General features: G+C 43.2%; 1 protein-coding gene across 1 annotated transcript in view; it reads right to left on the reverse strand.

The window, feature by feature from the left end:
- Window positions 1-781: 781 nt before the first annotated feature.
- The window catches only part of LOC308668903 (cytochrome P450 2J6-like), a gene marked incomplete at both ends in the record, with an annotated part of 30285 nt that continues 12796 nt past the window's right edge, over window positions 782-18270 (reverse strand). Inside the window, 6 exons of the mRNA XM_081329170.1 lie at window positions 782-966; window positions 2621-2762; window positions 3811-3998; window positions 6001-6142; window positions 10065-10241; window positions 16794-16954. Coding sequence (XP_081185296.1) covers window positions 782-966; window positions 2621-2762; window positions 3811-3998; window positions 6001-6142; window positions 10065-10241; window positions 16794-16954 — 995 coding nt within the window. The remainder of the gene's footprint in view (window positions 967-2620; window positions 2763-3810; window positions 3999-6000; window positions 6143-10064; window positions 10242-16793; window positions 16955-18270) is intronic.

Consider the following 18270-nt stretch of genomic DNA (forward strand, 5'->3'; position numbering starts at 1 on the left):
TTTATTTAATAAACTCCCTCGAGTTTTTTTCAAAGACACAAAAAAGAGAAAATTTAATGTTTTGTATTACAATGTAACCTAGGGACGCGGTGGCTCAGTGGGTTAGGACGCTGAGCTTGTCGATCAGAAGGTCGGCAGTTTGGCGGGTCGAATCCCGAGTGCCGCGTAACAGAGTGAGCGCCTGTTACTCGTCCCAGCTTCTGCCCACCTAGCAGTTCGAAAGCACGTAAAAATGCAAGTAGAAAAATAGGGACCACTATGGTGGGAAGGTAACAGCGTTCCGTGCGCCTTTGGCGTCTAGTCATGCCGGCCACATGACCACGGAGACGTCCTCGGACAAACGCTGGCTCTTCGGCTATGAAACGGAGATGAGCACCGGCCCCTAGAGTCGGAAAACGACTAGCACGCATGTGCGGGGGAACCTTTACCTTTACCTTTATTACAATGTAATGAATGTACAAATAGAGGCCTGAAGGAACAGGTTAGGGATACCTTATCATCATGGAGAAAATCTATGCAATCACTAGAGATAAAAATGACTTCATGGCACGTAATCAAAAATGTTATGCATTGGAAAGAACCAATATTGTACATTAAATTAGTAATATCAAACAAGGAAGAATTTGTCAGGCAATCATCACAGACTCAGCAATCCAATCCATCAAAGAGGTGACTCAAGTTTTTTGAATTTCTACTCAAGAATGAATTGGACAAGTCAAGATGGACTTCACAAAGGGATAAATTTATTGTAAAATCGGAGTGCACTATTCATAATTAGAATTTATGATGTCTTGCGGTGAGGAACAGCACAGATTTTGTAAGAATGAGGATATGTTGTCAACCCAATTCTAGGTTTTTCGCTTGTTTTTTCCTCTCCTTCTGGTAACTGGAAGACGAATGACTTGAGCAGGTTTATAAAGAAGATAAAGAACTCAGCTCTTGCTAATTTATCTGCTAAAGACCCATCTGACTCTGTGGAGGAAATGGGAAGCATAATTACAAAATAATCATGAAACAACATTTAACGATAACATTGAGAAAGGAAGGTATTTGAGGTTACAATATACTAAAGTACCTTCCCAACCATCTTAATACCCTTCTATGCCTCCTCTTTTATCATCTCGCCTGGCACTGCTCCAAGAACTGGCTGTGACATGTCATAAGTAATTTTTTCTAAATATATGAAGATCATCTTCATTCTCCCAATATGCTTAAGCTTATTCTTGAATTGATCTATTGCATAACTTCACACAATACAGATAGTCCTAGACTTACAAACGCAGTTGGGAGCAGAATTTCCATTGCCAAGCAAGGTGATTTTCAAATGAGTCATGCCTAATTTTACAAACATTTTGGCCTTGACTGTTAAGCAAATCACTGCAGTTGTTAAGTGAATCACATGGTCATTAAATTAATTTAGCTTCCCCCATTGACTTTGCTTGTTGAAAACTGGCTGGGAAGTTCGCAGGTAGCAGTCACATGACCGCAAGACATTGCAATTGTTGTAAATACGTGCCAAGGAGTGATCATAGTTCACTTTTTTCGGTGCCATTGTATCTTCAAATATTCTCTAAATGAAAGGTTGTAAGTCAAGGATCACCTGTACATTGAACTATAAATTAAACCAACCATCTGAATTCACCTAACATACTAAAATCAGTAACCTAAATTTACATTAACCAAGTTTCGCACTTCATACAAATGTAGCTATTATGTCTCAATGTGCCCAGTTAAAAGTATTGTAAAAAGGTAAAGTTTCCCCCGCACATGCGTGCTAGTTGTTTCCGACTCTAGGGGCCGGTGCTCATCTCCGTTTCAAAGCCGAAGAGCCAGCGCTTGTCTGAGGACGTCTCCGTGGTCATGTGGCCGGCATGACTAGACGCCAAAGGCGCACGGAACGCTGTTACCTTCCCACCGTAGTGGTCCCTGTTTTTCTACTTGCATTTTTTACGTGCTTTCGAACTGCTAGGTTGGCAGAAGCTGGGACGAGTAACAGGCGCTCACTCTGTTACGCGGCACTCGGGATTTGACCCGCCAAACTGCCGACCTTCTGATCGACAAGCTCAGCGTCCTAACCCACTGAGCCACAGCGTCCCTTACAAAAGTATTGTACAAACAGCCAATTCAAAAATCCAAATTCAAATTCAAAGCAAAATCTTGTCAATAATTATCATGTGTTTTGATTATTAAGCTAGCACTTCTGCAGCCCAGTTTATGAAATTCTAGGCTATAATGGTGGAAATTGAATTACAGTTTACCGTGCATAATATTAATTCATATGAAGAATGATTTGTAAGTTATATATCTATGGTGTGTTGGGAAAAATCTAGCCAATTAGACTATGATTCATTCAGTGAAAAATAATTTAGCATGACTAATGAATCTTGTCACGTCCCTTTTTGCACCAGACAAAAAATTGTTCTTTCACTAGCCAAGTTATAGAATGTTGAAAAAATGCAAGTTCTGTATAAGAAACAGATAAGTTATGGACTCACAACTGATCCCCAGTACCTACTGCATGGACTAAATGTGTCTTTTGTCTTTGAAAGCAAAACACAACTTTCCTATTTAAAATAAAAACCACACCATCTATATGATAATAAAGCACTTTTATATTTACCAGCAGCAAAGAGTTGATATTCTTTTTTGTCAACAAATTGTCCATCCTTGTCCAAAAAATGACTTGGGTTGAATTTTTCAGGTGTCTCCCATAGTTTGGGATCAAGTAATACTGAATTCAGATCTGGATTAATAAAAGTTCCCTGAAAATAATTTTTTAAAAAAGTTGACTCAATGCATTTGAGAGCTTTTCACACAGTATGTACAAACATAAGAATTTGGAACTAATCATAGTGTATTTCTGTGGCATATCTTAACTTAAATCAATTTGTGTGGGTATTCATTTAAATATCATTAAACCCATGAGCTATAGGCAGCCACTGTTGAAAAGAACAGGAAGCTACATGGATATTTCAGTACAGCTTCACTGGAAGTCTCAGAGGGTCATCTGAGATGCTTCAATGAATGCTGTACCAAGAGGGTCTTAGATTAGATGTCTACAGTTGGAGTAAGGTACTTTATAACTCTAAGATTTTATGAAAAGAAGAAATCAACAACTCTTCATGAGAACCAAGTTACTGTTGGGTTACTATTTTTATCTTAGAAAATCTTTGAAACATATTGTTGTTTCTTCTTGACATGAGTCTCATTACAGATGCAATAAGGCTATGATTTTTTTTTCTTTTTACCACCCTTTAATCCCTATATTCAGGGTGGAATCGGAGCAACTGAATGGAGTTGAGCATTTACTGGCTGGATGCCCTTCCTGATGCCAATGCAAAGTTTGCAGTAGATATTTTCTCTTCGCTCCCCAATAGAGAAACTTCTGCCACTGCCTAGGATTGAACTCTTAACCTTCCAAGTGGGAGGTGAGCATCTTCACCTCTTAGTCACTGTGCTGCTCAAGGGCTATGAATTGTTATTTATTTAAAATATCGATATAGCCACTGATTTTGCATGCCATAAGCTTGTAAATTAAAGATCAAAACCCATACAGTTATAACAAAAACTCCAAGCATCCCTAAGACAAACACTCTTCCACCCTCCAGTGTGCAATTTTGCTTGCCCTACCTCAGTGTTTGTGGAAAGAGCCATTTTTTCAAGGCCTTCAGGAAGGCTAGGAAGATAGGGGGCTACTGGATCTTGGGGAAGGACCACTACAGAGTTATAGGCAGAATACATAGGAGCCATTTATTCATTCATTTATTCAGCCACTCATTCACTCATTGCTATATCATCACTCTTTTATACCTTGGGAGCAAGAAAACCAAAGATATTCACATTCTTTGTACATTGTTTGATAATTCTGAATAAGAATGCGTGTTTGGTTCGCTGAATCTCGTAAATCACAGCACTAGTATAAGGTAATTTCTTCCAATCTTGATGGCTAACAGCATTTGAAGAACCCAAAACCTTTTCTATCTCCTTATGGACTTTATCTGAAAAAAATGAAAGGGGAGGGGGAATACATTTTACGTTGGGAAATGCTTGTTGCTATGCCACATTTGCAAAGTAAGGCAGGCCTGGTTAGGTTTTATCCTCATAACAACAACCTTATGAAGGTTGGACTGAAAGAATATCACAGAGCAAAGCCAGCGAAGGTGGATTTGAATCTGGATCTTTTGGGTCCTATACCATATGCCAACGTTTGTTGCTACACGATGCCAAAACCTGAATTTCTCAGGCTAATCTTTCCCATATGGATAGTCACCACAGCTCCCACTATTTAAAGCCAATACGTCCACGGAAAATTCTTTACAGCCTTTCTGGAAGGAAGTGTGATGGTATATAGAAAAGACCTTGGGAGACAGGTTGAAGAAATGCTGCCAAGGAAATGATCAAATAAGGGAGGGCATAGCCTGCTGCTGGATAGTGGGTGGAGCAAGAAACTCAGAAGGCACCCTGTCTTGTTTCTCAAACTGGAAAGGAGATGGCAGAAGACCCGAGACATCAGACGTGCAAGATTCTGTTAATCTAGCTTTGCAATAAAGTTGAATTAGTTTATCTGTTTATGTTTCCAGTCTGGTCCGGCTGGTAAGTCTGAAGGCAGCTCGAGACATCCCCTGGTTTAGCCTGTGTTCATACAATACACAGCTACTTACATATGTAATCTACCGAAGTTGGTTGATATTAACCTGAGTAGTCTCAGGTGTAAATAAGCAGGTCCATATGTGAAGGGTTCATTTTAGGCTTTCTGGCTCAAACCAATGGACAAGAACCTTTTCAGACTAACAGTTTGCTCCTGGATAAAACTAAATAAGATTCAAAGGCACTCAAGAGGGATTGGACTTCACCCTATATAAAGACTCGAAACCAGACATGTCAAACACAAGGCCCGGGGGCCGGATCCGGCCCGTGAAGTGGTTTCATGTGGCCCGCAAAGCCATCCTGGAAACAGTGAGGGAACGGCCCCCACTGCCTTGGCCCTGGCCCAGAGACCTTCCTTCTGCCAGAGACCCTCAGATCTGTCCCACTCCTGCCCAGGCCCCCATAGGCACCCTTGATGCGAATGAAGTAGAGCTGGCCACGCCCACCCAGTAGGCCATACGCACTCCGGCCACGCCCACCCAGTAGGCCACGCCCATCCAGGCCACACCCACCTGGCCCCTTGAGGGCAACCGCAATGCTTATCCGGCCCTCAATGAAATTGAGTTTGACACCCCTGCTCTAAACTAATTCCCTATTTGACTCTTCCCCTGACTCTGCTAGTCTCTCTTCGACAGGTCAATGTTTTTGGTTTGGTCTTAATCTATTATGTGAATCCAGTCCAATAAGCTAAGATAGAGCTGGCTGTATTATTCAAACCCAGAAAAAGAATTAATGTTTTTTTGTGAAAGCAACACTGAGCTCCCATTCTGTGGAGCTACAAGTATCTCAGAAGAAAAATGAGAACATAAAGAATTATTAACATTAACATCAAACGCTCTCCCATCAGATAAATGCCCCCCCACCCAAAGTTGGTAAAGAATTTCTGATCTTTTAAGAGGTGAGGGAAAATGACATCATTTAGGGTGGTGGGGAATTATGTACAAGGAGATAGCCAAGAGTATATTTACTATTTCTTCTGCTCATTAGACAAAAAAAAGCTAAACCATTCCTCCAAGTTGCAGCTTGTCTGTGCCTAATATTAATCTTTGTAAAACTGCCCCAGGAACAACTCTTCAGAAGCTACCAGAGCAATCATTTTCTCATCAAATGCCACTCCTCCCTTCAAGAATGCTGCTGGGAGTAGTTATACTTTTTCACTTACTACAACTTCCTGAGACATTTAGACTGCCAAACCCAGCTCAAGCACTATTTAGAGCAACAACTTCCCTCTTAATTCTTTAGGAGGGAGAGCTTCCATCACCCTTGGGTGTTATGTTAAAATGAAAACCCTCCCCCCTCGGAACTACCTGGGATCAATCATAATCTTCTTCCCATGGACTCTTCCCCTCTCACCTTGCACATCTGGATGAGATGCCATCAGCAGTAGTGCCCACTGCAGAGTGGTTGCAGTTGATTCTGCACTCGAGATAAGGAAGTTGAAAATGCATTCAGACAGGTTCTCTTCATTATAGGCAGAATTCTGGCCACCTTTGCTCTGTTTGTGACAAAAGGAAAAAATATGTTATTTAAAAGTTATTGCCCGGTCTTCCAAACTTTGCCATGTCGTCTGTGTGGCTCCCTATTTTACAAGATGATACATTCACTAGAAATGTACTGTGATCTTTGGTGTCTCTGAGCTTGGTTTTTTGGCTGCAGATATTTCATTACCCAACTAGGTAACATCATCAAGCCAACAGTTCAAACTCAAAGAGCACCAAGAATTCCACAGTTCAACTCTGAGCTATAGAGATTTTCTCTTCTGTTGGAACTATGATCTTTGTGAGTTTAGGAAAACATTTCTCAGTTCCTGTTTTAGGGACCCTTCCCATCTTATACCTCCCCGACAACCTCCCATTTATGCCCTATTTTTGTGAATGCCTTTAAAACTGCACTGGTGTTAAAGAAGCATCTCCCCTGCCCTTGTTCCAACACAGCTTTTGCTATGGGCTTCAACACCCACTGTGACAGTGATGCAGTGAGGTGAACCAAAATGAGAGAATTGACCAGTTTTTTATTGGCATCTTTAAGATAGTATGACTCCTGCCTTTTCTTACCCTGTCCTCCAAGTCCATGTTGCTTTGACTACAGGACAGATTACACATCTGGCTTTGGCAGATGTGTCAGCCTGCCTAGGGGCTAACTGGCCTGATGGAGAAGCTGGTTCTTGTCCTTTGCTGATTATCGGGGGGGGAGGGGGGTTGTCTCTCTTCTTTTCAAATCTAGGGCAGCGTGGATGTAATTATGCAAGCTTGCCCAATGTAATTTAACTATCTTTGGCTAGAGACCCCTCAGTTCCTACACTATTTGGTAGAGAAGGACAGTGGCATTATTTACAGATTCTCCCATTCTTCTATATTCTGTTGACCAGCTTTGTTTTTCTCCTCCAAGAACTTCACATCTTATAAAATGGATCCTGGGCTGTAACATCAAATCCTTATTTATCTTGTCATAGTTACAACACAGCCCAGTGGCCTATTAGTGGCAGAAACCTCGGATGACACCGCCTATAATTTAGTTAACTTGTTTTCTCTCGTGATTACAGCTCCCCTGAAGTTGTCAGAGAGATTGCAATGGTATGTGAGAATGACCTTGGGAGACAGGGGAAAAAGCCACAATCAGGGAACAATCAGATAAGAGGTAGCTTAGCCCAGAGAAGAAATGGCATGGCAAAGATTTCAGAAGAGACCTTACCTAGTTCCCTGGGCTGGAAAGGCAAGGGAATTAAAACATACTTTCAGATTTGAAAGATTCTGTTACAACAATATAATAATAATAATAATAATAATAATAATAATAATAATAATAATAATAATAATAATAATAATAATAATAATAATTATTATTATTATTATTATTTAATTTTTATACCGCCCTTCTCCCGAAGGACTCAGGGCGGTGTACAGGGCAATACAATAAAATACAATATATAAAAATTAAAAGAGATATTAAATACAGTAGCCCAATTAAATAGATTAATACAAAATGTTAAAATACTCCTAAACCCATCAGACCATAATAAAGTAGACCATAATAAAGTTCTTCCGGTTGTGTTTCCTGTCTGGACTACCTCACAAGGTTAACAAGCACTGTGTTAACTCAATCACATCAAATTTTAGGAAATATGGTAGCGGCAAGGTGAGAAACACAGAACTTTTCTGCAAGCGTGTGACATTAAAAAGCAGCATGACTAAATCCTTTATTTCTCATCATTGTAAGCCTTGCTTAAGAATAAATGCAAAGATGTTCAAGGTAGCAGACTGATGGAGACTCTGAACTTACATCTACAGTTCTTTCTCTTTATTGTTCCATTCAGAAATCTATTGATCCTATGTTTATGCCCTTGTGGGGCGATATCTGAATGCCCCTTCAAAAACTTTCAAGAAGTCACAATAACATCTGGCAATTCCACTAGGAGTAAAAACCAAGGATGTTGCAGTGGAGTAGAATTTCACATATTCTTCATCTATTGGTGGTGCCCAGGTAACAACTTATTTATTTATTTATTTATTTTAATTCCATTTATATCCCGCCCTTCTCCGAAGACTCAGGGCGGCTTACAAGCTTATCTTTATCTCATCCCAAAAGATAAAGTTGGAATAAGCCCCGTTCCCCTATAACTACAAGGGCAAATGTGATTTTTGCAAAAGATCAGGCTTGACCAATTAGAATGATTTAGGAACTTTGTTCTTATCTCCATATTTTATTCTGTTTTGCCAATTACAAGCTGCTTTATCCCCCACCCCGTGTGATGACCTATAAAGCCCTACATGGCTTGGGTCCGGGATATCTGAGGGAACACCTGCTGCCGGCATCAAGTTCCCTTCGTCCAGTGCGCTCCCACAGGGAGGGTCTTCTCAGGATGCCACCGGTAAGAGATTGCCGGCGGGTAACACCCAGGGATAGGGCCTTCTCAGTGGGGGCGCCTGCCCTTTGGAACCAGCTGCCAGTGGAGCTGAGGACTTCCCCCGACCTCCGTTCATTCCGCCGGGGCCTGAAGACCTGGCTCTTCGAGCTCTCTGGCCCAGGCTGAGGATTAATTTATTTTAACTGGGGTTTTATTTATACAGGGATAAATTTAATCTTTTTTAAATTTGGTTTTTAACTTTTGTATTTTTGGTTTTTAATTACCCTGTAAACCGCCCTGAGTCCTCCGGGAAAGGGCAGTATATAAATGTAATAAAATAAATAAATAAATAAATAAATAAATAAATAAATAAATAAATAAATAAATAAATAAATAAATAAATAAATAAATAAAATATTCAAATCTCTACCGATGTGAAATCATTGATTGTACAGTAGATTTCGATGAAAAGAGCATATCGTTTTAATGAACAAAAGCATTTAAGCTTCAAAGTTTTTTTTCAGCTCAGAATCTTCACTGACATTCAGTCTCAAATCTTCACTTATAAATACCCCAGAACCAAATGAACATGAGAAATGACCATCTCCTTTTGTAATCTGATTATCCTATGAATCTTCATCAAGACACTGCTGGATACGTTTGCAAAGAGACTGGAGGGCCATGTTACAAATACTCTGATTTGGATTCTTGCACTGAGTAAGGAGCGTAAATCAACAGCTCCTGCCAACTCTTTGATTCTACACAAATAAAATCACAATACCAACCAGCTATTATTTAAACTTCCTGGTCGTTCAGTGGCATTCACAACTCATGTTCTTCCATGCCATTCAGAGGAATCCGCCATTTTTTATTCTTTTCCCAAGTATTTCCAACCCGTGTTTATTTGTGAATAATCTTCCATTGTAATGGCAAAGAGAAATGAGGGAAAATTTTATTTATTTTTTATTTTAATTCCATTTATATCCCGCCCTTCTCCGAAGACTCAGGGCGGCTTACAAGCTTAGCAGTAGCCTTCATCCTATGTATATGCCTGCTTATTAGGGCTTTCATACACCCCCCACAAGCGGCATTATTACAAAGTCAGCTTAATTGCCCCCAACAATCTGGGTCCCCCAACTCTTGCAACAAGCAAGAGTTCCAAAAAATAACTTATTGGCTTTTTTAAAAAACAACAACTAGTAGTTAAGAAAATAAGAATAACAGAATAACAGAGTTGGATGGGACCTTGGAGGTCTTCTATTCCAACCCACTGCTCAAGCAGGAAACTCTTTACCATTCCAGACAAGTGGCTGTCCAGTCTCTTCTTAAAGACCTCCACTGATGAAGCACCCATGATTTCTGGAGGCAGGTTGTTCCACTGGTTAACTGTTCTCACTGTCAGGAAGTTTCTCCTTAGTTCTAGGTTGCTTCTCTCCTTGACTAGTTTCCATCCGTTGCTTCTTGTCCTGCTTTCAGGGGCTTTGGAGAATAGCTTGACTCCCTCTTCTTTTGGGGCAGCCCCTGAGATACTGGAACCACCGCTACTGTGTCCTATTAAGAAACTGGTACTTACTTTCTCCATTTGTAACAGATAGAAATCAGTGAAATCCTGTGGCTCCTTCACTGCCTGTGCTTCTTTATGTTTCTTTATTGCCTTCTTTGTAAAGGAAAGCACCAGCTCCTTGCTAGACAGGGCATTTTTGTGTGGCCCTGGGAAATATTTCATGAGCCACGAGAAGTGTTTATGTAACTACAGAGAAAACATAAGCAAAGTAAAGTCACCATCGAGGATCCCAAGCCTGGGCTTAACCCACACGCCCAATTCATGGTCTGTTTCTGTTGCTTCCCTCTGGGAGAAGGTTCCAAAGTATTTCCAGCGGGACCACCAGATTCTGTAACAACTTTGTTCCCTATGCCTGTGGTGGCGAACCTATGGCACCCGTGCCACAGGTGGCATGCAGAGCCCTCTCTGTGGGCACGCACACCGTCGGCCCAGTCCTGGACCTTCAGCTGGGTTTTTTAAAATCTTTTCGCTTTAGGCCTCTGCCGCCATGTGCAAGAAAAGAAAAAAAGGTTCAATCAATAAATCAATTTCAACTTCTCACGGGGGACAAAAGATCTCGCAAAGTTGGAATTGATTGATTAAACTTTTTAGTCCCACCCAGTCTGCCGCAGCCACGCCCACCCAATGGGCCATACCCACCCAATGGGACACACCCACCCAATGGGCTACGCCCACCCAGCACCCGATGATACATAAGTGGGCATGGGGTTGCAGTTTGGATACTCGGTCTCCAAAAAGTTTGTCATCACTGCCCTATGCCATCTGTCTGATAAACTCGCAAGAATCGTTTTTCTCGTTATGTACATGTATACATCCCAACTAGACTGAGTTGTTTCTCTGGGCCACATACAGTATGTGTGTGTATGTGGGTATATGCTGTCAACGCTGCTAACATCGAATGTTATTGCTTGACAAGAGATGAAGAAGAAGCCATTTCATATGTTAAACTTGTGTATTGCTTTAAGACTTGTGTATTGTTTTAGTTTAAGGTTAGGAGGGCGAATGAGTAGGATTGCATTTTTCAAAGCCATTTTTCTCCCTAAATAAGATAAGGCTTTGGCGGTCTTCTAATGGAAGGGAAACGGATTCTTTAAATTAATTGGAGAATGTGATTAATGACAAAATTAGAAGGGTGGAGAATTGTGTTTTAATATATTGTGCAAAGGGTGGAGATTTCAGATTCCAGCTTCTTTCGAGCAAGCATTTGCCGGTGTATTAGGCTAATAAAGGACTTTTAAGGTAAACAATGCCTCAGAGTCACTTGAATAGCCCATACGTCGGAAACTTGACATATGCATTAGTTAGTTAGTTAGTTAGTTATTATTTATTTATTTAATTTAATTTGTATACCGCCCTTCTCCCTAGGGACTCAGGGCGGTTCACAGGGCATATATAAATAACGATACAAAAGTTAAAAAGAGATTAAACCAGTGCCCAGTTAAAAAACAATAATACAATACTAAGAACAACAATTTAAAAACCCATATTCCCCCATCAGGCCAGACCAGCTAATTCAAATAAGTGGGTCTTCAGGCCGCGACGGAAGGTTCGGAGGTCTGATGTCATCCGGAGCTCCACCGGCAGTTGATTCCATAATGCCGGAGCGCCCACAGAGAAGGCCCTCCCCCTGGGGGCCACCAGTCGGCATTCCCTGACCGGAGGCACCCTGAGGAGGCCCTCTCTGTGGGAACGCACAGGGCGGAGGGGAGTTGACGCCGGCAGCAGGTGGTCCCTGAGGTAACCCAGACCCATGCCATGTAAGGACTTAAAGATCATAACCAAGACCTTGAACCTCACCCGGAAGACAACTGGTAGCCAATGCAGCTCGCAGAGCAAAGGTGTAACATGGGAGTACCGGGAAACTCCCAAGACAACTCTCGCGGCCGCATTCTGTACCAGTTGGAGCCTCCGAGTGGTCTTCAAGGGAAGCCCCATGTAGAGAGCATTACAGTAGTCAAGGCGAGAGGTCACGAGCGCATGAGTGACCGTACACAGGGCATCCCGGTCCAGATATGGCCGCAACTGGCGCACCAGGCGAACCTGGGCAAAAGCCCCCCTAGTCACGGCCACTATATGATCTTCCAGGGTAAGCCGTGAATCTAGGAGGACTCCCAAGTTGCGAGCCCTATCCACGGGGGGTAAGAACTCACCCCCCCATAGAAAGAGATGGAACATTTTGAATGTCCCAGGATGCCGGAATGTACAGCCACTCAGTCTTGTCAGGGTTGAGTTGAAGTCTGTTCCTCCCCATCCAGACCCGAACCGCCTCCAGGCAACGGGACATCACAGCGAGGGCATCACTGGGGTGGTTTGGGGTCGAAAAGAAAAGTTGGGTATCATCGGCATATTGATGATACCCAACTCCAAAACCACGAATGATCTCACCCAGCGGTTTCATGTAGATGTTGAACAGGAGAGGCGAGAGAACCGACCCCTGAGGAACTCCACAAACGAGAGACCTAGGGGCCGATCTCTGCCCCCCTGCCAACACCGACTGCGAGCGTCCCAGGAGATAGGAGGAGAACCACTGAAGAACTGTGCCTCCCACTCCCAATCCCCTGAGACGCCGCAGCAAGATACCATGGTCGATGGTATCGAAAGCCGCCGAGAGGTCTAATAGGACTAGGACAGAGGAATATCCCCTGTCCTGAGCCCTCCAGAGATCATTCACCAGAGCGACCAATGCCGTCTCCGTGCTGTACCCGGGCCTGAAACCCGATTGGTAGGGGTCCAAATAATCCGCTTCATCCAGGACCAGAGGGAGCTGATGCGCCACCACACTCTCGACAACCTTCGCAAGAAAGCGAAGGTTGGAGACTGGACGAAAGTTGTTCAATACAGCTGGGTCCAAGGCAGACTTCTTGAGGAGAGGTCTCACCACCGCCTCCTTCAAGACGGTGGGGAAATAACCCTCACTCAAGGAAGCAGATATAACCGCCTGGAGCCAGCCTCGTGTCCTCTCCCTAGCTGCATAAACCAGCCAGGAAGGGCACGGGTCCAACAAACATGTGGAGGAGCTCAGCCTCCCCATAATCCTGTCCACTTCATCAGGGGTCACAGAATCAAACTCTTCCCAGGTAACATTGACAAGACCGCCCGTGTCCTGATCGCCTGACTCTGCCCAGTTGGAGTCCAAACCGGTCCGAATCCGAGCGATTTTATCCGACAGATGTTGACTAAATTCCTCGGCACGACCCTGCAAGGGATCCTCCCTCACCTCCTGATTGAGAAGTGAGCGAGTCACCCTAAACAGGGCGGCCGGGCGATTATCTGCGGACGCGATGAGGGTGGAGAAGTAATTACACCTCGCCACCCTCATTGCTGCGAGATAAGACCTAATGTAGGTTCTTAACCGCAACCGGTCGGGTTCGGATCGGCTAGACCTCCAACGGCTCTCTAGGCCCCGTTTCCGACGCTTCATCTCCCGGAGCTCCGCGGAGAACCATGGAGCTCGCTGGGATCTGCGCCGGGTCAGGGGCCGCAAGGGTACAACCCGGTCAAGTGCCTCAGTGGCTGCCCTTTCCCAGGCTTCCACTAAGGCATCCGCCGAGCTGTGAGCAATGGAGGCAGGTGGGGACCCCAGCGCCGCTTGGAATCTATCAGGATCCATTAGGCGTCTGGGGCGGTACCATCTAATTGGCTCCGTACCCCCACGGCGGGGGGTGGCAAAACGGAAGACCAGCCGCAGGAGATGATGATCGGTCCATGACAGGGGCATAATAAATGGAGAGCCCCCACCAAGATCATCCAACCACCGTCTAGATAAAAAAATCAGGTCAAGGGTGTGGCCTCCCTCATGAGTTGGCTCAGAAATTACTTGCGTCAGGTCCATGGCCGTCATGGAAGCCATGAACTCCCGAGCTAGCTCAGATAAACCTCCCAGGGATGGTAGATTGAAGTCTCCCAAAACTATAAGTTTGGGAAACTCAACCACCAACCCCGAGAGGATATCGAGCAGCTCGGGCAGGGCTGCCGCTGTGCGACTAGGCGAAATGTACACCAGCAGCAAGCCCAACTGCGCCCCAGAACGAAATCTCACAAAGAGAGACTCACACCCGACTATCTGAAAAACGGTGGTCTCCAGCGGACATAAGGTCTCCCTAATAGTGACCGCCACTCCCCCACCCCTACCATGAGCTCGTGGCCGGTGTAGCACCCGGAAGCCTGGTGGGCAGAGGTCAACCAAAGGGACCCCACCCTCTGGGCCCAACCAAGTCTCCGTGATGCAAGCCAGGTCCGCATGCTCACCCTCAACTAAATCCCTGACGAGGGGAGCTTTGTTAACCACGGACCTGGCATTCAGGTACACCAGCCGGAGCTCAGGAGGCTGCACATCCTCGCTCCCGGGACCTCGGGGAAGAAGCAGAGGGTCGGAGCGCCTCACCGCTTGCAAGTAGCGGAGACGGCCCTCCCGGTAGCGATACGGCCCCCTGTCTATCCGCCTGCTGCCATTCCCCGTCGTGGGAATTGATAATCCCACGACCCGCTCATGAGCCCCGGCGACAACGACACCCCGTTCTCCCCCCGTGCGGTCAGACCCAAGTCTGGCCTGAACCATGGTTGATTGGCCACCCCCCATAGCCAGACAACCCCTATCTCCCACCCCGCTCCCTAACCCTATAAAAAAATTTGATAAAAAAGTAATCAGAGGCCTTCTATTAGATTTACATTGACGGCCCCTGCCCCTGCCCAGCCATCTCTCAGAGACCCAAAACTCGGGCCCGTCATCGAGGTTAAAAATGTTTAAGGAGGCGGGTCGCACCCAGGAGAGAGGGGCACCCCTGAGGGCGTACAAGTCCGTGCTAGTATATTGCCGCATGAGTCTAGAAAGTCCAGGCAGTCCAGGATAGGCATCCCTTAATTGTTCATGGGAGGATTGAACATGAAGACAGATATCTGGGTCCCCACCCAACTTCACTGCCACTCAGTTGGGTGCCCAACTGAGTTAGTTAGTTAGTTAGTTAGTTAGTTAGTTAGTTAGTTAGTTAGTTAGTTAGTCAGTCGTGTTTATGCAGTTTATATTGAAGGTGTTTACCCTTTCAGAGCTATCTGCAGCAAAATCTCATTTTAATGTATGCTGATTAGTGTACATTTCAAGTGGCAATAAAGTTATTATTCTGTTCTAAAGTTATTCTATATTATTCTAACCCATACTAGGCCAAGAATTTCTTAATAACAGTAGTTGCAGGTGCATTCCCTGATGAAGATTAAATGAAGGAGGCCAATGATAACCATGAACTGGAAAAATTCTTTTTCTCTTTCTCTCTGTCCTTCTGCTGTCTTATTTCCTCCTTCTCTCTCTTTTTCTCCCTTTTATTGTCTCTTATACGCATTTCTATCCATCGATCCACACCTACACTTGCATCTCTGCCCATCTGTGCACAAGTCTACACTGAACTCTGTCACTCCACACCTGTTACCTGCCTATCTTTATGAACTCGAGTACCCCAATGAGTTCAAGTAGTCCTCGACTTATAACACATATTTGTGGCGATTGCAGTGTCCCGGGGTCATGTGATCACCCTTTGGGACCTTACAAGAAACAAAGTCAATGGGGAAGCCAGATTTACTTAACAGCCATGTTACTGACTGAACAACTGCAGAGATTCACTTAACAATTGTGGCAAGAAAGGTCGTAAGATGAGGCAAAATTCACTTAACAAATGCCTTGCTTAACAACAGAAAATTTGGGCTCAATTGCAGTTGTAAGTCAATGAGTGAGCAAAAGAAGAAAGGAGGGGAAAATACAGGCAAGAGTATATTTTAATGTAGATTTTGTAAGGAAGTAAAACTGTAGAATAAAAGCTGTTCCATTAGCTGGATAGGATGGGATGGGATGGCATGGGATGGGGTGGAGTGTGGAATGGAATGGAATGGAATGGAATGGAATGGAATGGAATAGAATAGAATAGAATAGAATAGAATAGAATAGAATAGAATAGAATAGAATAGAATAGAATAGAATAGAATAGAATAGAATAGAATAGAATAGAATAGAATAGGATAGGATAGGATAGGATAGGATAGGATAGGATAGGATAGGATAGGATATGGAATGGGAATAGAATAGAATAGAATAGAATAGAATAGAATAGAATAGAATAGAATAGAATAGAATAGAATAGAATAGAATAGAATAGAATAGAATAGAATAGAATAGAATTGAATTGAATTGAATTGAATTGAATTGAATTGAATTGAAGAATGGAATAGAATGGAATGGAATAGAACAGACCAGAGAAGAATAGAATAGAATAGAATAGAATAGAATAGAATAGAATAGAATAGAATAGAATAGAATAGAATAGAATAGAATAGAATGGAATGGAATGGAATGGAATGGAATGGAATGGAATGGAATGGAATGGAATGGAATGGAATGGAATGGAATAGAATAGAATAGAATAGAATAGAATAGAATAGAATAGAATAGAATAGAATAGAATAGAATAGAATAGAATAGAATAGAATAGAATAGAATAGAATAGAATAGAATAGAATAGGAAGGGACCTTGGAGGTCTTCTAGTCCAACCCTATACCATTCCAGACAAATGGTGGTCCAGTCTCTCCTTGGAAACTCCCAGAAGAATGGCTGATCTTATCTCGGTCTACTCCAATCACAAACTCTACTTGGGAGAAGATGAGATTACAATTCTTTTCACTTTCACCTAAGGTCATCACAATGGCTCTCAGAAAGCTTTGGGTCTGTCTCAGTAATAAAGCAAAGAATAACTTACAACATAAGCAAAACTCCCTCCAGATCTGACAGCAGATTCAAGGGCGTCCGTCACTTGTTGGCTGTCTTTGTCTTCAAGAGGGGATCGGTTGCCAAAACTCACAGTCCAGACCATTTTGCAAAGGGAAGCAGTGATGGCGTTCAAAGGGTCGAACGGCTGCCCTACAAATGAAGTGATTGACAAATGCTTTCCACTTTCTTCTTAATATAGGTAATCCTCGAATTACAACCGTTTGTTTAGTGACCATTCGAAGTTACAACGGCACTGGAAAAAAAGTGATTTCTGACACATTTTTCACATTTGCAACCGTTGCAGCATTCTCCCACGGTCACATGATCAAAATTCAGACACTCGGCAACTGGTTTCATATATTTACGATGGTCGCAATATCCTGAGGCCATGTGATCACCTTTTGCGACCTTCTGAGAAGCTAAATCAATGGGGAAGCCAGATTCATTCAACAACTGTATTAGTAACTTAACAGCTGTGGCAAGGAAGGTCATAAAATGGGGCAAAACTCACTTAACAACTGTCTTGTTTAGTGAGGGAACTTTAGGACTTGATTGTGGTCTTAAATTGAGGATTACCTGTATCTGCTTGGAATTTATGGTGGAACCGACCAAATTTTATATATATACATATACAAATTTTATATACACATATACATATATAAAGGTAAAGGTAAAGGTTCCCCCACACATGCGTGCTAGTCATTTCCAACTCTAGGGGCCGGTGCTCATCTCCGTTTCAAAGCCGAAGAGCCAACGCTTGTCCGAGGATGTCTCTGTGGTCATGTGGCCGGCATGACTAGACGCCAAAGGCGCACGGAACGCTGTTACCTTCCCACCGTAGTGGTCCCTATTTTTCTACTTCCATTTTTATGTGCTTTCGAACTGCTAGGTTGGCAGAAGCTGGGACGAATAACAGATGCTCACTCTGTTACGTGGCACTCAGGATTCGACCCGCCAAACTGCCGACCATCTGATCGACAAGCGTCCTAACCCACTGAGCCACCGCATCCCATACATACACACACACACACATATATATATACATACACACACACACACACACACACATATATATATACACACACACACACACATACATATATATATATATATATATACATAAATACATAAATACTATTTAGATTACCTTGCTAGGCCCCAAAAATGGGGCAAATCTTTATTTCCTGTTTTCAGCCTATCTTGAAGGCCATCGAACAGGCTGTAGTCACACCGGACAGTTCATATATTTGTGTAAATTACTAACAAAGAATTAAGGGAGACTGAAATGCATTTCTATACCGCCCTCCTCCCGAAGGACTCAGGGCGGTGAACAGGGCAATTCATACCAAAAACAAGATACAAAAATTAAAAACGATTAAACAAAATGCCCACAAATAAGTTAAAACACATTAAAAGTAGGTTAAAACACATTAATAAAACCCAACCCCATCCCATCAGGCCAGGCC

This window comes from Vipera berus (assembly GCF_964194415.1).
Source record: "Vipera berus genome assembly, chromosome: 5".
NCBI lineage: Eukaryota > Metazoa > Chordata > Lepidosauria > Squamata > Viperidae > Vipera > Vipera berus.